Source organism: Alosa alosa, chromosome 12, assembly GCF_017589495.1.
Source record: "Alosa alosa isolate M-15738 ecotype Scorff River chromosome 12, AALO_Geno_1.1, whole genome shotgun sequence".
NCBI classification, from domain to species: Eukaryota; Metazoa; Chordata; class Actinopteri; order Clupeiformes; family Clupeidae; genus Alosa; species Alosa alosa.
This window is the reverse complement of record NC_063200.1, coordinates 4,404,818-4,426,845: the sequence shown is the minus strand read 5'-3', so window position 1 is coordinate 4,426,845 and position 22,028 is coordinate 4,404,818. Positions and strand designations below refer to the sequence as shown.

The following is a 22,028-nucleotide window of genomic DNA, read 5'->3' as shown; positions in this document are numbered from 1 at the left end:
CATCACACTTGCGGCTGCGCTCCCCACTGACACATCTTTTTGCTTTTTCATTTCATTATGCTGACATACACCACAGTTTTACTTTGGCATACATTTACTGACTTCTGTACATAGTTTATTTAATAAAACTATTTTTGCGTTTAATATACTCCGGTGTGACAGTTTTGTATTGCATGCTGCCACAGGTGCCTAAAACATTAGAGGCCCTATCTTAACGATCTGAAACGCAAGTATCAAACGCAAGTAGCTTTGTGGGCGTATCTCGGGCGCTGTTGCTTTTATACCAGCGGGATAAATGACTCTTGCGCCCGACGCAAATCTAAAATGGGGTCTGAAGTAACTACATTACTCATAGGTGGGGTTTGGGCGTAACATGCTATTAACCAATCAGAGGGTCATCTCACATTCCCTTTAAAAGATGAAAGAAAGTGCGCTTGTTCCATGGTGGATTGCTATTATAATGGCCAGAAGCACGCCAGGAGCGGTTCACAGCCGAGAAATGTCACAAAGACATACTTTCCGACTTTTCGGGCTCACTCCCACTGAATCACGAGGTTATGAATGCATGGTGATATTTTTGCAATGTAGTCTAACATTAGACCGAGATTAATTTGCTTTACTATACCTCACGATGCAGCTCTTCTGTCAGATAAGCTCTCCTCTCCCATGCTGCTGCTGTGGCATTTGGGTTAAATGGCATTGGCATGCAGTTCAACATCACGTCTCCTTAAGTCCTCTAATATTTCCTTATCAACACATCCATGATTAATGGAAATGTTGTGTAAAACACAACATGCCACAAAGAATGCTGCAACTTTTTGCAAACTGTATTGTAAAGCGCCTCCTGACCTATCCAAACACCTGAAGCGCATCTTCAGTATGCCCAATGTTCAATTACACTGCATGTTTCTGTGTGTTTTTCGATTAAATAGCATTGCCAGGAGATGGCAGACATCTGTCACAGCCTGACAGGTCAGGCGTAGTTTACGCCTACATTCCTCCTCACTGAGGGAGATAGGTCTGTCTGGGCCAGCAGACCCTCTCCCTCCCACGTCTAATTCTCTGTCCCAAGACGTACTCCATTTTACTGTGCAATAGAAAAATTATGAGCAAGCGAACTTAACCGCATTGTGCACGCGCTGCATTATTGCCAAGTATGCACCCTTAAAATAGCCTCTGAATAACACGCCTCTGACTTTAGACTAGGTTTTTTTTTCTGGTCTGTGGCAGAATTGTTTTCTGAAAATGCTAGATTGCGCCAGAACACGCCTCCTCTTTTCGCTAAACCGCCCCCAGGAGTGCAAGTTCATTCTCTAATTTACCAACGTACGTCTGTGGAGGGAAAAGCCCACTGTGCCTTGGATGCAAAATAGAAATTTCAAAAGCGCCAGTGTACAACCTCAATTGCACTTGAGTGCAAGATAGAGCCCTAGGTGTGATTTGCTCAGCAGGTGAGGAGTTAATCTGAACAAATGCAGGTGGTTATTCTTATTCGACCAAGACCGTTTCTTGAAAAAATGGTCTGATTCTGAGATGGGAAATGTCCAGCAGGAGGCCTATTTTAAAGAAAGATCACTCAACAAAGTCAACAAAGTCCTTAAAAAACCTAATCCAGGCCAAAACGGTTTATATTCTCAATACATTTACAATCACAAATGTATGCAACCATTGTGATGCAATTACTGGACCCTTTCCTAATTCCCCTAAATTAGACTTTGACAACGACAAACTGAAAACATGCTTTTAAGGAGTCAAGCTTAAAATTCAGTGAGTAGCGATAACATCTAAATTGTACACAGAATGCCTGCTTAATGAAGTAACAAATCCCCTTTGCATTATTGTTTTGTTGATGTCAAACTTAAATTTCAAGATAAGAAAAGCAGGCTGTTGTCCTTGTTTGTAAAACATTATGCAGTTTCACTGATTAAACAATTGGCACTGATTGGCTGCAAAACAAAGCTCCCATATAAAAAAATGCAATGCAATTATGCCTATTTGAGCTGCTCTCAGTAACAAGTTCTGGCCTAGCTGTATTCACTGTCAGAAAACAATGTCAGAAAAATTCTACAGATGTACCAAAAGTAATAAAAATGTAAGTGATGTAATAGCAATTTGAATTTATGGTGGTGCGGTGTATTCATTGCTCAGTTAAACCATGCTTAAAGGGGAACTATGCAGGGTTTTTAGCTTAATTTACCTTATCATAGATAGATAGATAGATAGATAGATAGATAGATAGATAGATACTTTATTGGTCCCCAAGGGACTTAACTGTCTGACTGTTATCTTAACAGCTTTGGAGTCATTGGAATGGTTATATGACCAGTGTTTCCCCTACAGTGTATTTAACAGCGGCGCAGCGCCGCCGCTGGATTTTCAGCGCCTCTGCAACATAATATCACGAGATTCACTTAACACACTGTAAAAGCACAACGGCCAACGTCATCTCGAAATTGTTTTCTGAAAGTCTTGAGTAAGTTAAGTGCATCAAATCCGCACTTAACCTCTCATTATTCAGGACATATATGCGGCATGATGTGTCAGGTGATTACAAGCCCAAAGACAAGTCTGCAGCCCATATGGCTAGCCTACATTCTGAACACGGTTACATTGTTTAGCTATCCGACTGATGGGGTCTTGCTCCGCCACAGTGTAGCCTATGGTGTCATCGTTCACTTGTAGGTTACACAATAAATAGCCTACTTATAGGCCTGGTGACAATAAAAAATGATATTAGTTATATTTCATCACGAAGCTGTTTGTATGCCGTGAATTCGCTTGTAGCCTATGCCATATGTTAAGCTTGAGCAATTCCTCTGATCCAAAGCCTGCTTTGACACATTGACACTAATGTGAAACATGCATCCTCCTCTCCTAGCCTACATCAAATAAAAGAAACCAATTCATGATTACCAAAATGAATTTAACATGGGAAAAAAAAAGTTTGTTGCGATTTAGCCTACTGTTGTGATGCGGTTCTTTCTGCTGATTGATTTACGTCCGGTGTCGTCAACTCTGAGAACTCTTGTTCCGGCTGACAATTTTATCCAGAGAGCTGATTTCCCAAAGATGAGCCTCCATCAACATTCAACGACAAATTATTAAAACGTAAGTAATGCAATAGAGTAAACCAATGTGCTACAAGGTGTATGGTCTTAACGTTAATTGTAGCCTAGACTTGTAACGTTAGCGTAGGGCTACATGTAATGTTTGCATGGGAAAGCTAGGCTTAACACAGTCTAGGCCTGTTTAAACTTTCTGATAGTTAAAGGAAATATGAGCATATGTTGGCATATACGTATAGCCTAAATTCTGTCCACTTAGCTATAATAGGCTATCACAAACAGACCTTTTCACGTTTGCGGCATTAGACATAGGAGCCTACATTCTCTTATCAGAAAGGCGTGTTCTCATAACTTCAGCGTTCTCTTGACGGTGAGACTAACGGTCGCACTTCAATCAAGTAGCCTAGGTCCTTTTCGAGTTAATTGTGAGTGAGTTGTAAGGTAACTGTGGGAGTGATGTAGAAGAAAAGTGAGTATTTACTTTTTTATATGCGGGTTTGTTGTTTTGGGACTGAGAAATAGACTACAAGGAGAGCATCTGGCTACGTGCATGCGTGTCAGCATTAATGGCCCCCAACAATTCAATTCAATTACCAAAGAGCCTTAGAGATGTTCTTTGAAAAGCCCAGAAAAATTAAGTGCTCGCTTAGATTGGGTGTGGCCTTTGCCATTAAGACAAATTTAAATAAATTGTAAATAATCTTTTTCTGGGTTGTGCCATTTCATTTTTCTTCTATCAATTTTAACCAATAATGTAAAAGAAAGCTGAAAATGTCCACAAAAGAAACACGAAGGTATGATATAAAAAAATAAAATAAAAAAAATAAATAATTTTTTGTTGGGGGTTGCGGGGGTTTTGTTGGGGTCTTGCTGGGTTTTTTTGTTGGAGTCTGCGGCCCGCCAGATAATTTTCAAACCCCAATGTGGCCCTTGAGCCAAAAAGTTTGCCCACCCCTGCCCTAATGACCTGTGACCTGTAAAAACAGCCTTGCAACTTTCAGAGACAGAAAGTCTTGCGGTCTCGCAATATAACGAATTGTTTTACTGCACTACACGCATACATGCCAGGCACCGTCTAGAACAAGGAAGCAATGGAGTTTCTCAGCCATTCGTCATGGCAGGGCCAGTGAAAACAAGCAGAAAGCGAGTGAACTGTTGTCGGAGAAACAGGGAAAGAGGAAACTGCAGACTGACCAATTGAGGAGTGTCGTAAACTATATACTCTGAAGCTGTAGGGGGAGCTCTGCAGAGATACCTGTGAGAAAACAGCGAAGAAATTGCCAAAACTGCATAGGGGGGCTTTAATGGGATGGCAGATTTCAACATTTAATTTGTGCTCAAATACATATTTGTTAGCATTTACCTTATGAAATGTGAATAATTGGGCTAATTATTGAACAAGCATTAAAACATATAGCTGCAGGTAGTGATGACAGCTATATGTTGTATAGCTGTCATCACTACTTAACTCCGATTCTGGAACTTATGGCATTTTGTCATCTAACAAATCATTCACATATGATGCATGCGTCAAATGCACACATGAAATGTGTGTGCAAAATTAACAAGTTTTTGACATTAAAAGCTCTAAATTCAAGGTTCCTGATGGTGGCACTGTAACATAGAAGATCTATGCCATTAAGGTAGCCTAAAGCAGAAATCATTCTGTGTGGTTTGAACATCATGCATAACTACGACAACTCTGCTGTGTTTTCGCATACTACATTAACTACAGAAAAGACTTTAAGCACATTTAAAAACAACCTAGTTTATCCTACAGTGTACAGGGAGCCAGTGAAGGGAGGCTAGAGTAGGGGAGATGTGTCAAACCGTCATCATTTCATTCCCACTAATGACATGTGTCTGAACCAGCCGGCTCAGTCCAGTTTCCCCCTTGTAAGGCTCAGCCTCCTCTAAAATGTCACAAAAGTATTACAATAAAATATATCTTCTGTAAATGGCCACTGTTAACATTCATATTGACATGATAATTTGATTTTTTTGCTTACTACATAAATTCATTATTTGTTGTTTCATAGTTTTGATTACAGATTAGATAGAGATTGATTAGAGTTTACAATTGTTTGCTTGCCGATACTGAGATAGAGACAGATGGGTCTATATTATCACAAAGATAACTATAGGCTAGAATAAAATACCGGTACAAGGAAATGGACAGCAGGTTTTATTTTCTTCTATTTTTTGGTTGGTACAATAAGCTTAAAAAGACATAATTGTATACAACACATAATAGCAGCCTATTTAAAAAATAAAGAAAACTTTCTGTGTCAAACCAGCTGCGACACTGCCACTGTCTCCTCATACCTGATTCCAGGAGGTGAACAACATACTTGGGTCCATTGTAGCACTTACCATGACGAAAAGGCTCAATGAGCACATCAGACTCCACACAAAGTCTCTTGAGTACAGCCACGCCACGTGGATGCTTCAGGTTAAGCGCCACAGACTGTTTGCCCCTGGCCTGAGTGTCCATGGCCATGGCGACCTTTGTCTTGTCTACACGAATCACCCTGGCCCCAAAGTCTGCCAGGATCATGCCACAGAAAGGGGCTGGGGCCAACCCTGCCAGCTCAATCACACGCACACCAGCTAACGCCATGTCAAATCTGTGGGTGAAGAAAGAGAGGAACGGTGGTTCAGTTTTCAAGAGGCTGTTATGTCAACCTATGGTTTCACTGTATGATGGGACACTCAAAGTCCAGAAGTCAACAATGTGCCGATAGAGGACAAAGCGAACTCCTAGTAAGCTACACTCTCCCACTGACCTGAGCACAAAATAACTTGACAGCTGAACGATTGTACATGTTACGATGTTTTACTCAAATGTGACTGAATATAAAGTTCAATCTATGTTTAGATGTGTCTTGAACAGCTAAGGTATATCATCTGAAGCACTACTAAAATTGTGTCAGAGTTCATTTGCTAGTAGGCTAAAGGCGCAGGAATCGTGGTAGATTGCAAACTGGCGAACGTTACAAGAACAATCAAGAAAGTAGTCTAATAAAAAGAACAAGCACAACTCTATACAGCCTTTACATTATTTACTTGATGTGTGTGTGTGTGTGCACCAGTCGGTATGGTAAGTTGAGCTGAGTATTACATACCCAAGTTTACGCTCGTATCGGTTTGACTGAAACGCCTTCGACGCTTAGTGATGACATCATTATGAGTTGGGACTTGTAGTGTTTAGGGAAGTTGATGCTCCCTGAACTAGGCTATGGGATGAAGCCTTGAATTGACTTCCACCATGCTGTGGCTTTGGAAAAAGACACAAATTGGTAAGGAAGTTAAATATACAACTGTTGTGACCGCACTCCATCACACAACAACCATCTTTCTATCTATGCAAAGTGATGTGGGATCTTTAATAATAAAGGCATACATACAACTAGAAATACAATTCCAAGGAAATACCCGTGCATGAAAATGCCAAAAATATCATGTAGTTAAAACAGATAATGCAGAAATGGGTACTTAGGTGTTGCTAGGCTAGACATGGTGGTTGCATAGTTTAATGAAAGTTGATAGTTTAAAAGTAGACCGTTTAAAAGTTGAATGTAGATAGTTTAAAAGTTGTTGATAGAGAGATAGTTTAAGGAATGATGATACACATAGTTTAATGAATGTTGACAGTTTAATAGATAGTTTAAAAGTTGAATGTAGATAGTTTAAAAGTTGTTGATAAACAGATAGTTTAATGTTGATATGCAAATAGTTTAATGGATGTTAATATAGTGGAGGGGTCTTAAGCAGATTTTCGCACAAATTCATCTAAAATCACCAAATTTGTCACAGATGTAGCTCAGGGGGGTATTCCAGAAAGCAGGTTTACTGGCTTAACTGGGTATGTTAACCCAGAGTTAGCGGTAAACCTGGGATTTCAGTTCCAGAAAGCTCAAAAATGATCAGGCTATGTAAGTAACTATGGTAACATAGGCTCTGAACTGAACTGGGTATGTAAACCCAGAGTAAACGGTAAACCTGGGATTTCAGTTCCAGAAAACTAAAAAATGATCAGGCTATGTAGGTAACTATGGTAACATAGGCTCTGAACTTAACCTGGTAGGGGGTAGGTTTTGTTCAGGTTATGTTAAATTACGTTCGGTTATTTTAGTGCATGTTCAATCAGGCCGCTATTTTTACACTTGTCACGCAATGGCGTTTCATTTTGACGAAGGTCCGATTGACAAAGAAGCACAAAATCATATAATATTCATCCGTGCAATTCACCGTGAGAGGGTGATAAGACCACGACATCACATGATAGCCTATCCATTCTTTTCCAAACAAGTTTTTCAAGAGCGCAAGAGTTTTTCAGCTGAATCCTAAATATAGGCTACTTGAAAAGCATTCTCCATCCCTACATTACGCATGGTGGATTAGAATAGAATAAAATAAATCTTTAATGTAGGCTAGCTAGCCTACACCATATGGACATTTGTGTTTGGCTCACCAGACAGATGGACAAACAACATCTCAGACACATTGAAGATATAGGCTAATTAAAACAAGTACAGTACAAAAAAGGGGAAACATAGCCTATAGAAAATTAATAAATAAGTTTAAATATAGCTGTACAGCTCAGCCAGGTATGCATGTTGTCACTAAGTTTGGTTAAGAATGCTGATGGCATTTGGGCAGTGGTGGAGGAAGTACTGAACCTCAGTACTTAAGTAAAAGTACAAATACACAGAGAAATATTTACTTTAGTAAAAGTAAAAGTACCACAATGACAACCCTACTTAAGTAAAAGTAAAAAGTACCTACTTTTAAATGTACTTTAAGTAGGCTATTAAAAGTAAAAGTATTTGCATAATGATTTATTCTCTTAATATCTATATTCTAAAAGGAAAAATCAGTATGGGCTGTGGCATTTTAATTAAGCTAGTTTTAGGTTATACTCGACTAGATAGTTTTAAGTTAATGCAATTGTGCTTACCATCTGTGGCCCAGTTTACATTCTGACCTACAATTCTAGAGACTGTAATTCTGGTTATCTAGGGTGATCTGCTGAGTAATATCATTCAGCAAAACAGAGAGCCTGAAGTTTAACGGGGTAGACAAGGGAAACGTCGGGTGGATCATAATGCCAATTATGCTGATTGAACAGAAAAGTTGCTGAGAAAGGTGTCTTTATGATTAAGTTCAGTTTCACTTGCGCAGACGCATAGACATTGAATGAGCGCTCACGTTACTACCCCCCCAATTGTAGGCTATGCATCTTTATTTAATCACACACAATTAAGGAATATTTCCTAATCTGGAAAATGTTACGTTTCTTCCGGCCACCGGTTCATTAATAGTCTACCATTCATTTGTGCCGCAAATGATCAGACGTGTGACAGAAGCATGGGCATAGCCTGTAACCCCGCTGATCCGCGGATAGCAATCTCATCGGAGAGGAGGCCCTAACGCTGCAGATAACAGACAGAGAAAGGCACAGAACACAGTTGCATGTACAGTGTAGCCATGGGTCTGGTGAATATAGCCTACCGAATGCAGATGGCTACAAGCTCACGCTTTGCCTGGTCTAGACTAGAAGCTTATGTTTCTAAGAATGCACGTAGCGCTCCAGAATCTTTGGTAGCAACCCCCCGGTAAAACAAAGCGTGTTTGTCAGAGAGAAAAAAACTGATCATAAAAAGTATCGTAAAAAAGGAACGATGGTGTTGTAGAAATGTAGCGGAGTAAAAGTACAGATAATTGCTGTAAAATGTAGCAAGTAAAAGTCAAAAGTATGCACTATAAATTTTACTTAAGTAAAGTACAAATACGTGGAAAATTTACTTAAGTACAGTAACGAATTATTTGTACTTCGTTACATTCCACCACTGCATTTGGGATAAAATATTTTTTAATAGGCTACACACGCTCTCCGACTGGGAGTTTTTGTAGTGTTGGAGACGCAGAGCCTATCGGCAAGCTGTCGGTCGGTGCGTAAAGTTTGGCTTGCGCTAAAGCAGTTCCTGCGCAACTTCATTCGTTTTCCTGGACACAAACCCACGAGGATCATTAACAGACCTCTCAAGTCTCACGACACCGCATTTCAATGACTCCACACGCTCATACGCCACACATGGCATTTCTCACTCCGAAAAATTATTAACATGCCCGCACAGAAATTTCTAAGGGCTATATTTTACAAACGTGTCACACAACGTTGCTGTCTGTGCGCTCATTCAGCTCAGAGCTGCTATTCAGTTACTAACCTATCGGCCAATCAAAAAATAGGATTTCTCAACCAATCAGGAAATAGTTTTGTTTTGATGTGGGTCCGCAACGTGGAGACTGCTGGTCCGCGGAGTCGTGGAGTGAAATTAGGCCAGGTGCTTCGTCTGATAAATTTGCTGCGCAGTTGATCCCGCGGACCAACAAAAAAAGAAAACAAACGTTTCTGCTATCGATGTCATTAAACAAGGAGCCATACAATAAAGTGTTGGTAGGCTATGAGCGTTCATTCAATGCAGGCGTCTGCGTGAGAGAAACTGAAACTAATCGATAACGTTGGTATCAAAGCTCCGCTTCAACCTGTTGAATGCTATTTAATTGTTTAACGACACTTAATAGAACAATGTTGATTTTTGGAACTTCCATAGAAACAGAGCAGAGATTGTATAACACTGTATAGCACTGAGTAATGTATAGTCGAATTTGAATATAACGTGGCCAAAAGCTAGCCTTCTTTCTATCTGTTAAAGATCAACAGATCAGTGATTTACGCCTATCTATCTGCTCACCAAAAAAGCTGGTATTGTGTTTCCTGAATCCTTACATTCAGGCATTCAAATTAAACTTAATTTAAAAACATGTATTTTTTTCTCCATTTCCTACCAATGTATGATGCTTGCATGAGGGAAACAATAGCACCCATATAATTCTTGCTGTTTTGAGAAGTATTTATTTTCTTATGCAAGCATAATGCAACCATGCAAAAGCAATGAAACTAATTATATCTTACATTAGTAAAGCAGTCCTCTGATGTGCATGTCACAAAACATTTAAGTGAAAGTGCATGTATAACAATATAGGCATAATAACAGTGTTGGGAACGTTACTTTAAAAAAGTAATTAGTTATAGTTACTCACTACTTGTTCCAAAAAGTAACTGAGTTAGTAACTGAATTACTCTATGATAAGAGTAACTCGTTACCAGGGAAAGTAACTATTTGCGTTACTGTTACAAAAAAATAAAAATAGCTATATGTCTCACTCCTTGCAAACTTCAAAACTTGAGAGCCCTGATCATTAAAGTGTAGTTTCACCAACTGGCAGGTCAGCATCACTTATTAAATTTTCCAAATGTGCACCGAAATGTGTCCAATAGGCTACCCATGCCTTCCGACATTCACCCTTCCGATGATGGAGCGCAAAAGTTTAACTTGGCCCACAGCTGCAGGACCCGCGTTAAAATAGAAAATTACATTTGGGATTCTCAAAGAATTCTATGGCCCACTCAATCTGTGACAACTAGGCTAAGCATCATTCAAAGCAGTCAATACAATATGTGATGTCCAGTGAATTATTTAATTGTTCTTTTGACATTAAATAGGCTATCTTAAACATAATGCATTTACACGGTCAGTTAGGCTATTCTCTGCCAAGCAAGGTCGGACGCAGGCTTAAGTATTGCTCTTTTTTTTGTTATTACAGTTCTCTCCTCCTCGTAAGCCTCGACTACTCCGCCTCTAAAAAATACGGTGCTCAATTCCTTTCGCCGGTTTCACTCATGATTTCGACTCTCAATAGATGATGCCTTTATAAGTTTGCCGTGAACGCGCACAACTCTAGGTTATCTAACACAGGGTTGATTGAACTAACTGGTAACCGGTGTTTTGGAACCGACAGCTCGGGTTTAGTCGCCACAGGTTCAGACAACCCAGAGGGTTTTATCTCAGTGTTTGTTAAACCTCCTTTCTGGAATACCCCTCTGGTCATACTGAAATGATTTACCCTTGGTAAATTGACCCTTGGGGCCAAGATGGCAGCCAAATCCAATATGGCCGCTGCCCGAAAAGGGTTCCAGCTATAACTTTTTTGAACCATATGAGTTACAAATATAAACTTGATATCTTTGTTCAGCTTAATTCAGGGATGTCAAAGTCAAATACATTAGAGGGCAAAAAAAACAAATTTGCTACAAGCCGAGGGCCGGACTGGTTCAATGTTTATTAAAACATATTAAAATGACTGTACGTAACCTATTGAACCAAGACGTGTACTGTATTTTATTTAATGATTAAATGAATAATGACTGTGATTGAAGTGCGGGCAAAGTTTGCACAGAAATGTACGATTTTTCCCATCCTCACCGACCTTGTCATAAAACTTGTTTAAATGATCATACGATGCCTCCTTGCTGCTTTGTCGTCTACATCAGCCTTTCTCAAACTTCTTTGACCTGAGGCCCAGTCAAGGCATACTTTGGGGTCATAGGGCCCACCTACATGAACCCACCCCCTCCTCCCACCCTTCATCAAATTATCATAATGATATCACAATTATTATTATTTTTATTGCTATACATGCACAGTGAAAAAACAGTCAATGTTTAAAGTGCTAAGATTGTGAAAACATGCACATCAGAGTACTGCTTTACTAAAGTAAAATATAATTAGGCCTACAATAGTTTAATTGTTTTTGCATTGTTGCATGATGCTTGCATGAGAAATACTTCTCAAAACAACAGCACTTATATGGGTGCTGTTGTTTTGGGATGTTTCCCTCATGCAAGCATCATACACTGATAGAATATTTATATGCTAATTGCATTTAATTTGAATGCCTGAATGTAAGGATTCAGGAAACACAATACCAGCTTTTGTGAATGGTAAATGGCGGATCAGATCATGCATAAATCACTGATCTGGAGATCTTTAACTATCTTTAACTAAGACTAATTAATAGCTTTTGGCTGACTTTAATACTTAATGCCAAACAGTGTTTTATATAGTCTGTACTCTGTTTTTTATGGAAGTTGCATAAATCCACGTCGTTCTATTAAATGTCGTTTCATAATCAAATAGCCTTCAAATAGGTTGAAGCTTAGCTTTACTACCAACGTGCACACGCATGCATTGAATAAACGCCCATACCACGACTTAATTCTATGCCTCTATGTTTGATGACACCAAACAAGTATTTCCTACTAATTGCAGAAATGTTTGTTTTCTTTTTCTGTCCGCGGCTCCTTGATCAATTGCGCAGCAAATGATCAGACGATGGCCCGGGGAATAATTTCACTCTGCAGACCATTGTCCACATTGCGGACCGTGGCCCATAGTTTGACAAATGGTGACCTGCATGCTGCCATATTAAGGCATTTTTACGGTGTGTTTAGCTGGGTTAACGCGTGGAAGGCTCTGTAGAAATCTGACATTCCCTATTCAACGAAGTTAAACTGAAAGAGCGTGCCGTTTACAGACACCAGAATGAACGAGTTCGTAACGTTCATCAGGCAGTAGTAGGCTAATACAGTAGCCTACGTTCAGTTCACGTTCGCTCAAAATATGAACGAGTTCAATGAACGTGTTCAGGCACTACACTGGGGAGGGGGGTAGCTGAAAGTTGACATCTGCCCTGACTGAATACTGATGAATAATGAAGCCGAGGCCCACTTGCGGCGCCGCAGTGAGTTCGTGGGCTACCGTTGCATTGTGGGAAATGGAGTATTGGTGCGTGCAAAACAGCAGCCGGCGGCTGTGGCCTGCGGGCCGGTTCTAATACTAATCAAATATCATCCCGGGGGCCGTAGATAATTCATTCCGGCCCGTGGGCCTTGACTTTGACATGTCTGGCTTAATTGATCATGGGAAACATGACCCGGTGCATCTGGACCCCTTATTCCTCCTATTTCAATATGGCCGCTGTCCAAAAAAGCAGTTTTGGCTGTAGTATGGGGCCTTACACCCCATTGTTCGTGCAAATTCATCTGCAAGCACCAAATTTAGCACGGATGCAGCTGAGAGCATACTGAAATGATTTAGCCAGGGCGCCCGAGCCAACGGTCCCTGAGACCAAGATGGTGGCCAAATCTTGCAAACACTTCCTGAAAATGTTAACCTCTGGCATTTGAGAGGGGAGGCAGAGCAAAGCGCTATTAAGAAGTAAGCAGGGCCTTGTTGAATATTCACTTTTTATTCAAATATCACCAGTCAACATGATCACCAGCTAGTCTGGAACAATGACATAAATAACATGTTTAAACACTATTGCGTGTTAAGGAGCTGCACATAAAATTTAATGAAGCATTTGGGAACACACTGGATAAAGTTAAAAGCAGAGGAATGTTCGATTAGGCTACTTGCAATCAAATAACTTTTAGAAAAAATAGTTGAGGGCTTTCCATTTTCTTTACTATAATGATATGGACATTATGAAGGTTATCATAATCTATAATTTTTGATACTTCAATATTTGTTTCAAATGGGGCATAGAACATGAGGGAAGGGCAGTGGAGGATTACTCCAAGATCATGAAGGAACACCACACCAACCTCAATGTCAGGAGGGCAGGGCTGGTCATTAATCCTAAATATCCATGGTTAGGGGCATCCCCAGATGGCATGTTAACGTGTGACTGCCATGGGATGGGTGTGTTAGACGTGAAGGCACCAAGTAGTCTTGAGAACAGCAGTTTACTTGACAAAATGAAACAGGATGGCACATTTTGTCTCCACGAGGTAGAGGGTAAAGTTTCACTAAAGAAAGACCACCAGTACTTTTACCAAGTGCAGACACAAATTCACTTGGCAGAGGCAAGCTACTGCGATTTTGTTGTTTGGGGACCAGGGATAGATGGCAAAGGAGAAGTGCACATTGAGAGAATTATACCAGATACAGTCTTCTTTGAAACTGCGTGGAAAGGTTCACACTTTTATCCAAACATGTGTCATTCCTGAGCTATTGGCAAAAATGTTCCTGTACCTGGTTCAAATCATCTTTTACTGTGGTGTGCCTGTTCTGGATACTGTTGACAAAATAGAGTGTACATCAGGAATCTGTAAGAGACTTTACATGCACAGAAGTTGTTTGCAGAATACTGATATTAGTGTTTTGAATTGGAAGTGCAGTGTCTGCAAACAGGAATTGGCAAAACGCAAGCGTGCACAAAGAAAACAAATGAAAAGTGCTGAATTTTGAATTGTACCGGACAGACAAATACAGTTGTACCGGACAGACAAATACAGTTGTACCGGACAGACAAATACAGTTGTACCGGACAGACAAATACAGTTGTACCGGACAGACAAATACAGTTGTACCGGACAGACAAATACAGATTTATTCAATAAATAAATAAAATGCACATGCATAAATACATAAAACAGATGAATACAAATAAACACAATGCACAAAGTTATTTAAAATGAAAATGTAATACATGTATTATTGTAATATATAAAATGTCATATATTCATTATTATTATTATGATTTACAGTGTGTTTTTGTATAAATAAATCATTGCATATTTACATTGTATTATTTAACCAGAAGGAATGATTGAGGGTGCCACATTTGTAAGAGCACAACACACATGGACTACTTTGTCTAAAACTGTTAACCCTTTGGGGTGTTCCGCTTCACACATCTGGATACCTATAGTACTTTGCAGTATAGTGTATCGGTTTCTTGTTTCACCAATAACTCTCTCTACATGGATTCTTACTGCAGCAAGTCCACGTGTGGACTCCAGCTCTTCTGGGCTCAATTGTTTCCTTCCTTTGGTGAAAGCTGGGATCTTCAGCTCAGCATTATACAAGATAATAGATTCTGCCACATTAAACCCTCGATCAGCCAGTATGACATCACCTGCACTGATGCATTCCAGAAACCCAGAATTTTCTGTGACACGTTTGTCTGATGTTCTGCCTCCCCAACCCTTAGATATGAATATTACTGTTCCTTGTGGGGATATGCCAATTAGGTATTTCATGGTGTGATGATGTTTATAAGTCGAATATGTTTATGCTCTTGCTTCTAAGTTTTTGGGTTTTTCTATAAAAATTTCAAAACAATCAATTATGCTAAAAGTTCTGCTTGCTGTTGCTATTGAAATTTGGAAGAGAACACTAAGTAGAGCAAGGGACAGGTTCATTTTCATCCTCATAAGCGTTAAAAAAAGTTTATTCGGTTATATTTGGGTTATTTTTAACCCAACATTTTTTAGAGTGCACTGTTTCCAGGTCATAAAGGGATGTTGTCTAGCCTAGAAATCTAGACGCGCCCCTAGCGGCAGCAACTCTCCGTTGGCTTGTGAGCTCCAGAAATCGAAACTTAATCAGGCCAATAAAAACGTGTATAGAGTCGTTAGGTGGGCTTAACATAATGATTAATGGCAGAGTTGCAACGGTTTGGCTTGAATTCCCTGATACTTGAAAACAAATAAGATGGATGTTGCTGTTGGCTTAACAGTGTGACACGAAAAAGCTTTTATTAAGTTGGCAAACGCTTGAAATAGCCAACTAGCTCCGCTGGTGGGAAACGCATGGGACTCATAGCGCTGCCGCTGTCCCATTGCGTGCAGAGGGAATTTGAAAGACAACTGATTATCCCGCCCTTCGGACTGAGCACTGCGAACGGTGAGTGTCCAGACCCTACATTTTAATGTGGGTCTGGCTCGTCAGGCTAGATGTTGTCATGAACAAAGGTATGAATATGTTTCTGGAACTAAGATGGGGTTTTAAGGGTTAATCAATGATTGGACTGAATCTTTAAGACATTTCATTTATGTGGAACTGATATTGTCCATGTTACAATTAAAATAAGTAAAAGTTATTGTTTCAGCGTACAGCTGCACTCCAAGAGTGTTTACTTATAGTCTTTAGACTTTAGTAAATAAATATTATAATTGTACCAACTTCCAGTTTTGGACTAGATGATGCTGTTTAAAAAGTTTAAACATTTAATTAAAGATTAAATAGAAACATAGATTGTTTCTGATACAATAAATATTAAAATGGGGATTAGGAAATGAGAAGAAAATGCATTTGCATATTTATATAGGCCTACACTGGGTAATGAAAACATATTCACAAAGTTTACTTTACTTCAAAGTTATAGGGCCCTATCATGGCAGTCTAAAGAGCATGGTCACTAGTTAAAAGCTTATTCAAATTTGGTAGGATGTCCAGTCCACATTGGGAGTGTTTTCGTTATCAAACGTCCAGGCGGATGGCTCAACAAGGCGTTCCTAGGTTTCTTAATCAGTTATCGATGTGTTTTGGGCTTAACATCATTTAAACCAATGAGAATGACATCTGTCATTCCCTTTAACGGCGCGAAGCGCAACGTCAAAGAATGCTTCAGTATTTTGACAGTCAGCGGCGCATTTGAAGGTGTCTGCTTGCGAGACCATATGGAACAGTCATTCCACTAAACCATGCTTTACTAAAACCTATAGTATAGCCTTCACACATTTGCACTCGTCTATTATTTGAACTCATTGGCAAAGTGAAACTAACTTCACTGTGATGTCAGTCAGCGACAAAACAGTTATACACATTAAGTTACTTTCACTATTGACTGACAGTTACCATCGAAAACACAGGCTGGAAAAAGCAACACTTACCTTAATATTACTCAAATGACTGAATAAAACAACATTTATCCTGCAGAGGAGTTGCTTATCTCGTGACGGTGCGTCTTCAGCTGTGCTCCATATGTGTCTCTCGCCTCTTCCCTAATCACTTTTAACCATCATTACCAATTTGCAAATGATGGTGAATGACTACTTGTTGTGAGATGTATTTTGTATCTTTATTTTAATTATGTTTCCCATTGTAATCATGTAATTTGTAATGTTTTGCATGGACGTGCGCTGGTGCGTGTTCATGAATGATAGAAGGATGGAGTGTTGTGTACCCGCCCATACTGTTGACAATACACTCTTAAAATAACATATAAACAACTCGCCATATACAGTAATAGACTTCTGACCATGTTTCTCTTGGTCAGTGGCGCAATGCGTTTTAGGTAGTGTACGATAGCGATTTTTAGACAATGCACCGGAACACTCCTAGGTTGTTCATCGCCACACCTCCAGGTGCATTGTTTAAAAATGAGACGTGTAAAATACCAAAATACTGTTTGCGCCGGGTGGAAAACGGGTTTTCCGCATTGCGCCAGGGTGGAAAATAGGGGCAACTGTTCATTGTCCTTCTGAGAACAGGTTTACATCAGAAGTGGTCATTTTAGCATATTTCAGTGAAAACCTGCTTCACATTGACCATGTTACACAAACAAAATCTCATATCTGTCTCTATGAGACCACTGTTAATAATAGTTCATCTTATGAATGAAGTTTGGCATTTTGGAAATAATCCATCCGGATTGTTATCAGATCTCTCTCCTTTATGAAACCTGACATTTACAGTGGGTACTTTATGCTTCCACAGATTCTCAAAATGAGCTCCTACCATGACCAATAACGCAAGTTATATATTATGTAACATGACAGGTGAAAGCTTACAAGGCTGGATTGAATACACACTAGAATGTATTCGTTATTGAGGTTCACAAACAATTCACATCATGCCCCTTAAAGACAATATGTAATGCAGGTTTGTGCAGAATGATGCAGAAAGCTATTTTCAATATATTAATATAAAAGGGCAGCTAAACAAGCATCTTTTCCATAAAACATCCAGCCAAACTGTGGAACTATTATTGGTGATTATTAAAAAATGTTAAGGTGCATTCTGTGATGCCTACTGCTCTGTTGCAACCCTGTTCAGTGTGTACACATAATGCGCACATATTTTACGAGCGCATTATGTGGGCTGGTGCACAACGCACCATGCTTCTATCATCCACAAACGCACACCGGCACACATCCATGCAAAACATTACAAATTACACGATTACAATGGGAAACATAATTAGAATAAAGATATTACGAAATACATCTCACAATGACATATCACAATGACATATCACAATGATGTTACGCCCAAAACACACCTATGATTGATTAAGAAACCTAAGAACGCCTTGTTGTGCTACCCGATGTTTTAACGAAAACACTCCAAATGTGGACTGGACATCCCACTAAATTTAAATAAGCTTTTCGCCATGACCATGTGTTTTAGACTGTCATGATAGGGCCTTTAAAGTCTTGAACAACAACAGTTTTTAGTGTCAGCCATATATTTCTTTTGCAAAAATCAGTCTTGGTAAAATGCAGTTCCACAGTTTTGATTTTCCTTAATAATACGCTTGGAGAATCTCAGCCTTTTTTGGGCTCTGAAACATCAGCAGCCTAAGAGCAGTGTATATGATTGAAGCCTTGGGCAGTGATCAAGTGCTCTCATGCATCCTGTGAGCATGGACATGAGAGGCAAGCCACAGAGAGGATTCTTTTTATTTTGTGAAATGGTGCAAAAAGCTGCTGATGACAGGGTTGGGGACTATAGATATTTTGCCATCAAACTGAATCAGTGGGGGTGCATTTAATGAGCGACAGCATGCGACACCTTGCTGTCAAATTCTGACATCCACTGTGCATCATTGTATCATGGATACCTTTGCATTTTGACTGCAAGGCCATGGGGAGGCTTTGCACTACAGAGAACATTAATAATAACCAAGTTTTACCCTGTAGTGGCTTGGGATTTTGGTCTCATTTGATTAGATTTTTTGAACATAAAACAAGTCCCTAAAAAGGCTGTGAGCAATCCATTCAAAGAGCAATCCATTTTGGTCATACATTTTTATAGCTTATCCTGAGGCCTGTTTCGAGTAGGTAGTATAATTCATTATTCATGAAAGATGTCAATCATTTGAGTAAGTCTTGCTAATTTGCATTGGTGGGTGCCGTTATATCAATATGCGGCAGGGTTCAAGGATACAAACTGCACTTCTGCAGATTTCTCTATTAGATAGGCTTTTTTAAATGGTCTTATTCCATAAGAGTGAATGGGAATTGAGAGATTACGGTCCTTATAGATTTGTTTGTTTCCACATGTTTTTTGTTATTATTCTGTTACTTCTATATAGTGTATTATTATGACCGCCACGCAGCGAAGCGGCGGTCATATAGGTTTAGTCAGATTTTTTTTTTTTTTTTCGCATGTCCAAATTTCCGTCAAGGATTCCCGGGACACTGAAAGACCGGGGTACACGGAACTTGGTGGGCATGTAACCCCACATGGATAGCATGGAACCATCCTTTTCGTTTTGATCTGTAGCCCCCGCTGTACTGGACCCCGAAAGGAGGGTAGGGCAGAAACAGTTTTCTGTGAATATCTTGAGAACCGTGGGGCCTAGGATGACCAATTTTTTCCGTTATGTTTGCCTCAGGGGTCATGTTAACCCATTCCATGTGCACACATGTGCATAAACAGATACTGCGCACACACATACATTCACAGTAATCATACGTATGACACATACTCACACAGTAGACATATGTACGCATGCATGCACATGCACAAACACACATACGCAGGCAAACACACAAGCACGCACACACACACACACACACACATCCACACACATAAACATAAACGTGTACATGCACACATTCAAGAATTTCTCAGAATTATGAACAGGCAAGATGGGGGTGGGGTTGTATAAAATGAATTTTACATGTGAAATCTATGAACTAATCATGTTTTGGTACTTGTTGTCTAGCAGAGATACCAGTGAGAATTGAGTGTGGATAATGCAATTTAGTGAGACAGTTAGAATCATATAGGCCTTTCAGCGTGATTTATTTTTGTGGAAGAAATGTGCTGGACTGGGCGGCGGTCATATTCTGTACCGCTCTCTATTTTTTTTCCCCGTCATCTACTTCCTGAATGTTTGGTCAACGATACCCGGGACACCGAACCACCGGGGCACATGAAATTTGGTGGGTATGTAGCCCCACTAGACTTTTTACGGAAAAATTTTGTTTTAGGCCCCGGGGAGCCACTCCCGTGCTGGGGCCCCGAACTGCAAAAAAAGTTTTTCCTAAATAACTACCTGAACCGTGGCACTGAGGATAAATAATCTTTTATGGTATGTTGGTCTCAAGGGCCCACATCAATCTGGCCCATAATCACTCATTTGTGATTTGCACCCCCCCGGTAAAAAATTAAAATGCAATATTATTCTGCTTTAATCGCCTCTATCTTCAGTTAAGATGTTCAGAACTGCACCAAATTGTATGTGTATGATTGCCCTGGCATTCTCTGGGGGTATGCCAAGTTTCATAGACTTTCATCCATGGGGGTCTAAAAAATTAGGTTATGTGTACATTTAGTGACTGTACACTCATTGGCTTGTAGATGGCGGTGCACACATTTACACATGCACACACACACAGGCACCCACATACTATCGGTATTAGAACTGCCGATACATAATTACAAATTCAGTAGGATTAAAAGAAAGCCAAAATAAATATCATTCATCATCATGGCTGCATTTCCAGTATTGGCGATAAGTAGTCGTTTGTCCACTAGATGGCGTATCGTTGCAGTGAGACGTAATTTTGTTGGAAGTTAAAAGTGGGTTGGAAAAACAATGGACGCTTCATACAAGGAGTGTAGTTTACCGCAGAGAACGTCTAATAAGTATAGAATGATGTTCACATGAAATGTAATTTCCATTTCTTCTTGAAGCCGAAATAAATCTGAGGATGTTTATCGGACATGCTTGGTTTTTACTGCAGGTACGCTAATCTTATAATATCAATAAGGACCTAGGTAATGTTACCGTTAGCGTTGGTTGAGTGATGGAGGCCAATTTGAGGGAGTGAGGGCCGGTCGTCAGGGGGGGGGAGGGCCTAAGATAATTTTTCAAGCCTTAGGGGAAGGCCCAGGAGAATTTTTTTGGCCTGGGGGGAGGGCCGAGGAAAATTATTTTTTCCTGATTCATGATATTTTTCCCTGATCAATGATCCGTTTTCGATATTTTAAAAAAGGTTTGTAGGCCAAAACATGATTCACGCCTCTCTTTGACAGAGTGGGCGAGTCCAAAAGTCGCAACCCTACCTGAATCTCCCACAACTCCCCTCGTAAGCTTGCAGGTCACCGCGGTTATACAATACAATATGTAGGGAGGGAGGCAGTAGGCAGCTGTCTCCCGTTTGGAACACACCCATTGTGTCCTGCATGCCTGCTTGTAGTTCTACTGCATAAAGTTTCGCAAATAAATTAGTTTGTTTTACAGAAATGGACTACTGCATGCAGGCTATAACCAAAAGCACACATTTGGTAAATAAGCGGGTCGGATCGCTGGTCGGGTATAATTTTGTCCTAATTAATATTCGCCATGTCCGAAGTTGCGGTCGGGTTGATTAAAATATCGGGCGCATCATGGGGCGCTTGTGACCAAACCAGCAGAACACTGGTTTGTAGCCCGTGTGTGTGTATGTGTGCTTATGACATTTGCTGGCCGTTTTAACCTTGTAAACGTCATTTTTCGACCAGTTTTATTTGATTCACGTAGGAGGGAGGGCCTAGGAGAATTTTTTTGAGCCGGGGAGGCCCTGGAAAAAAAATTGACCAGGGGGGAGGGCCAGGCAGAACATTTTTAACCCGATCGTCTGGCGACCGGCCCTCCCCCCCTCTAAATATCGTACAGTCCCTTAGAAGTGGCTACTTCATTCGCGCTTTCCTTGACTCATGGAGCTGCGTGAATTTTATTACAACTTTTCGCCACGATATGGCAGTTTAAGTCCGCTTGATACTGTAAGTGAAGCCATTGGTTTCCAAAGGAGATTTTATTTGTGTCGCCAGCATAGCCTATTGACAATTTATGTTGTAAATAGGCCTACCTTATAAGCCTACCTGTAGCTTAGGGAAGCTAACAGATTTCTATTAGGATCTAGTTTGTTAGTTACAGTTTTGTCATAACTCCCTGATGCATTTTTGCATTTAGATATAGAGAGCGTGGATATCTCAATCGGAAAATTAAACAATATCGGGTGCCTATGGACTAGGCTGGGTGAACCCAGCC

At 40.0% G+C, this 22,028-nt stretch overlaps 1 protein-coding gene across 2 annotated transcripts in view; it reads right to left on the bottom strand.

Annotated features, from left to right (window-relative positions):
* Positions 1 to 22,028, bottom strand: part of amacr (alpha-methylacyl-CoA racemase) — a 51,213-nt gene that overhangs the window by 23,368 nt on the left and 5,817 nt on the right. Inside the window, exons 2-3 of one of the 2 annotated variants that reach the window (XM_048259148.1) lie at positions 6,191 to 6,342; positions 5,439 to 5,692 (exon numbers count right to left, since the gene is read on the bottom strand). In XM_048259148.1, coding sequence (XP_048115105.1) covers positions 5,439 to 5,685 — 247 coding nt within the window. In that variant the 5' untranslated portion in view covers positions 5,686 to 5,692; positions 6,191 to 6,342. Of the gene's footprint in view, positions 1 to 5,438; positions 5,693 to 6,190; positions 6,370 to 22,028 lie in introns of those variants that run through there. The other variant, XM_048259147.1, reaches the window with a different exon arrangement.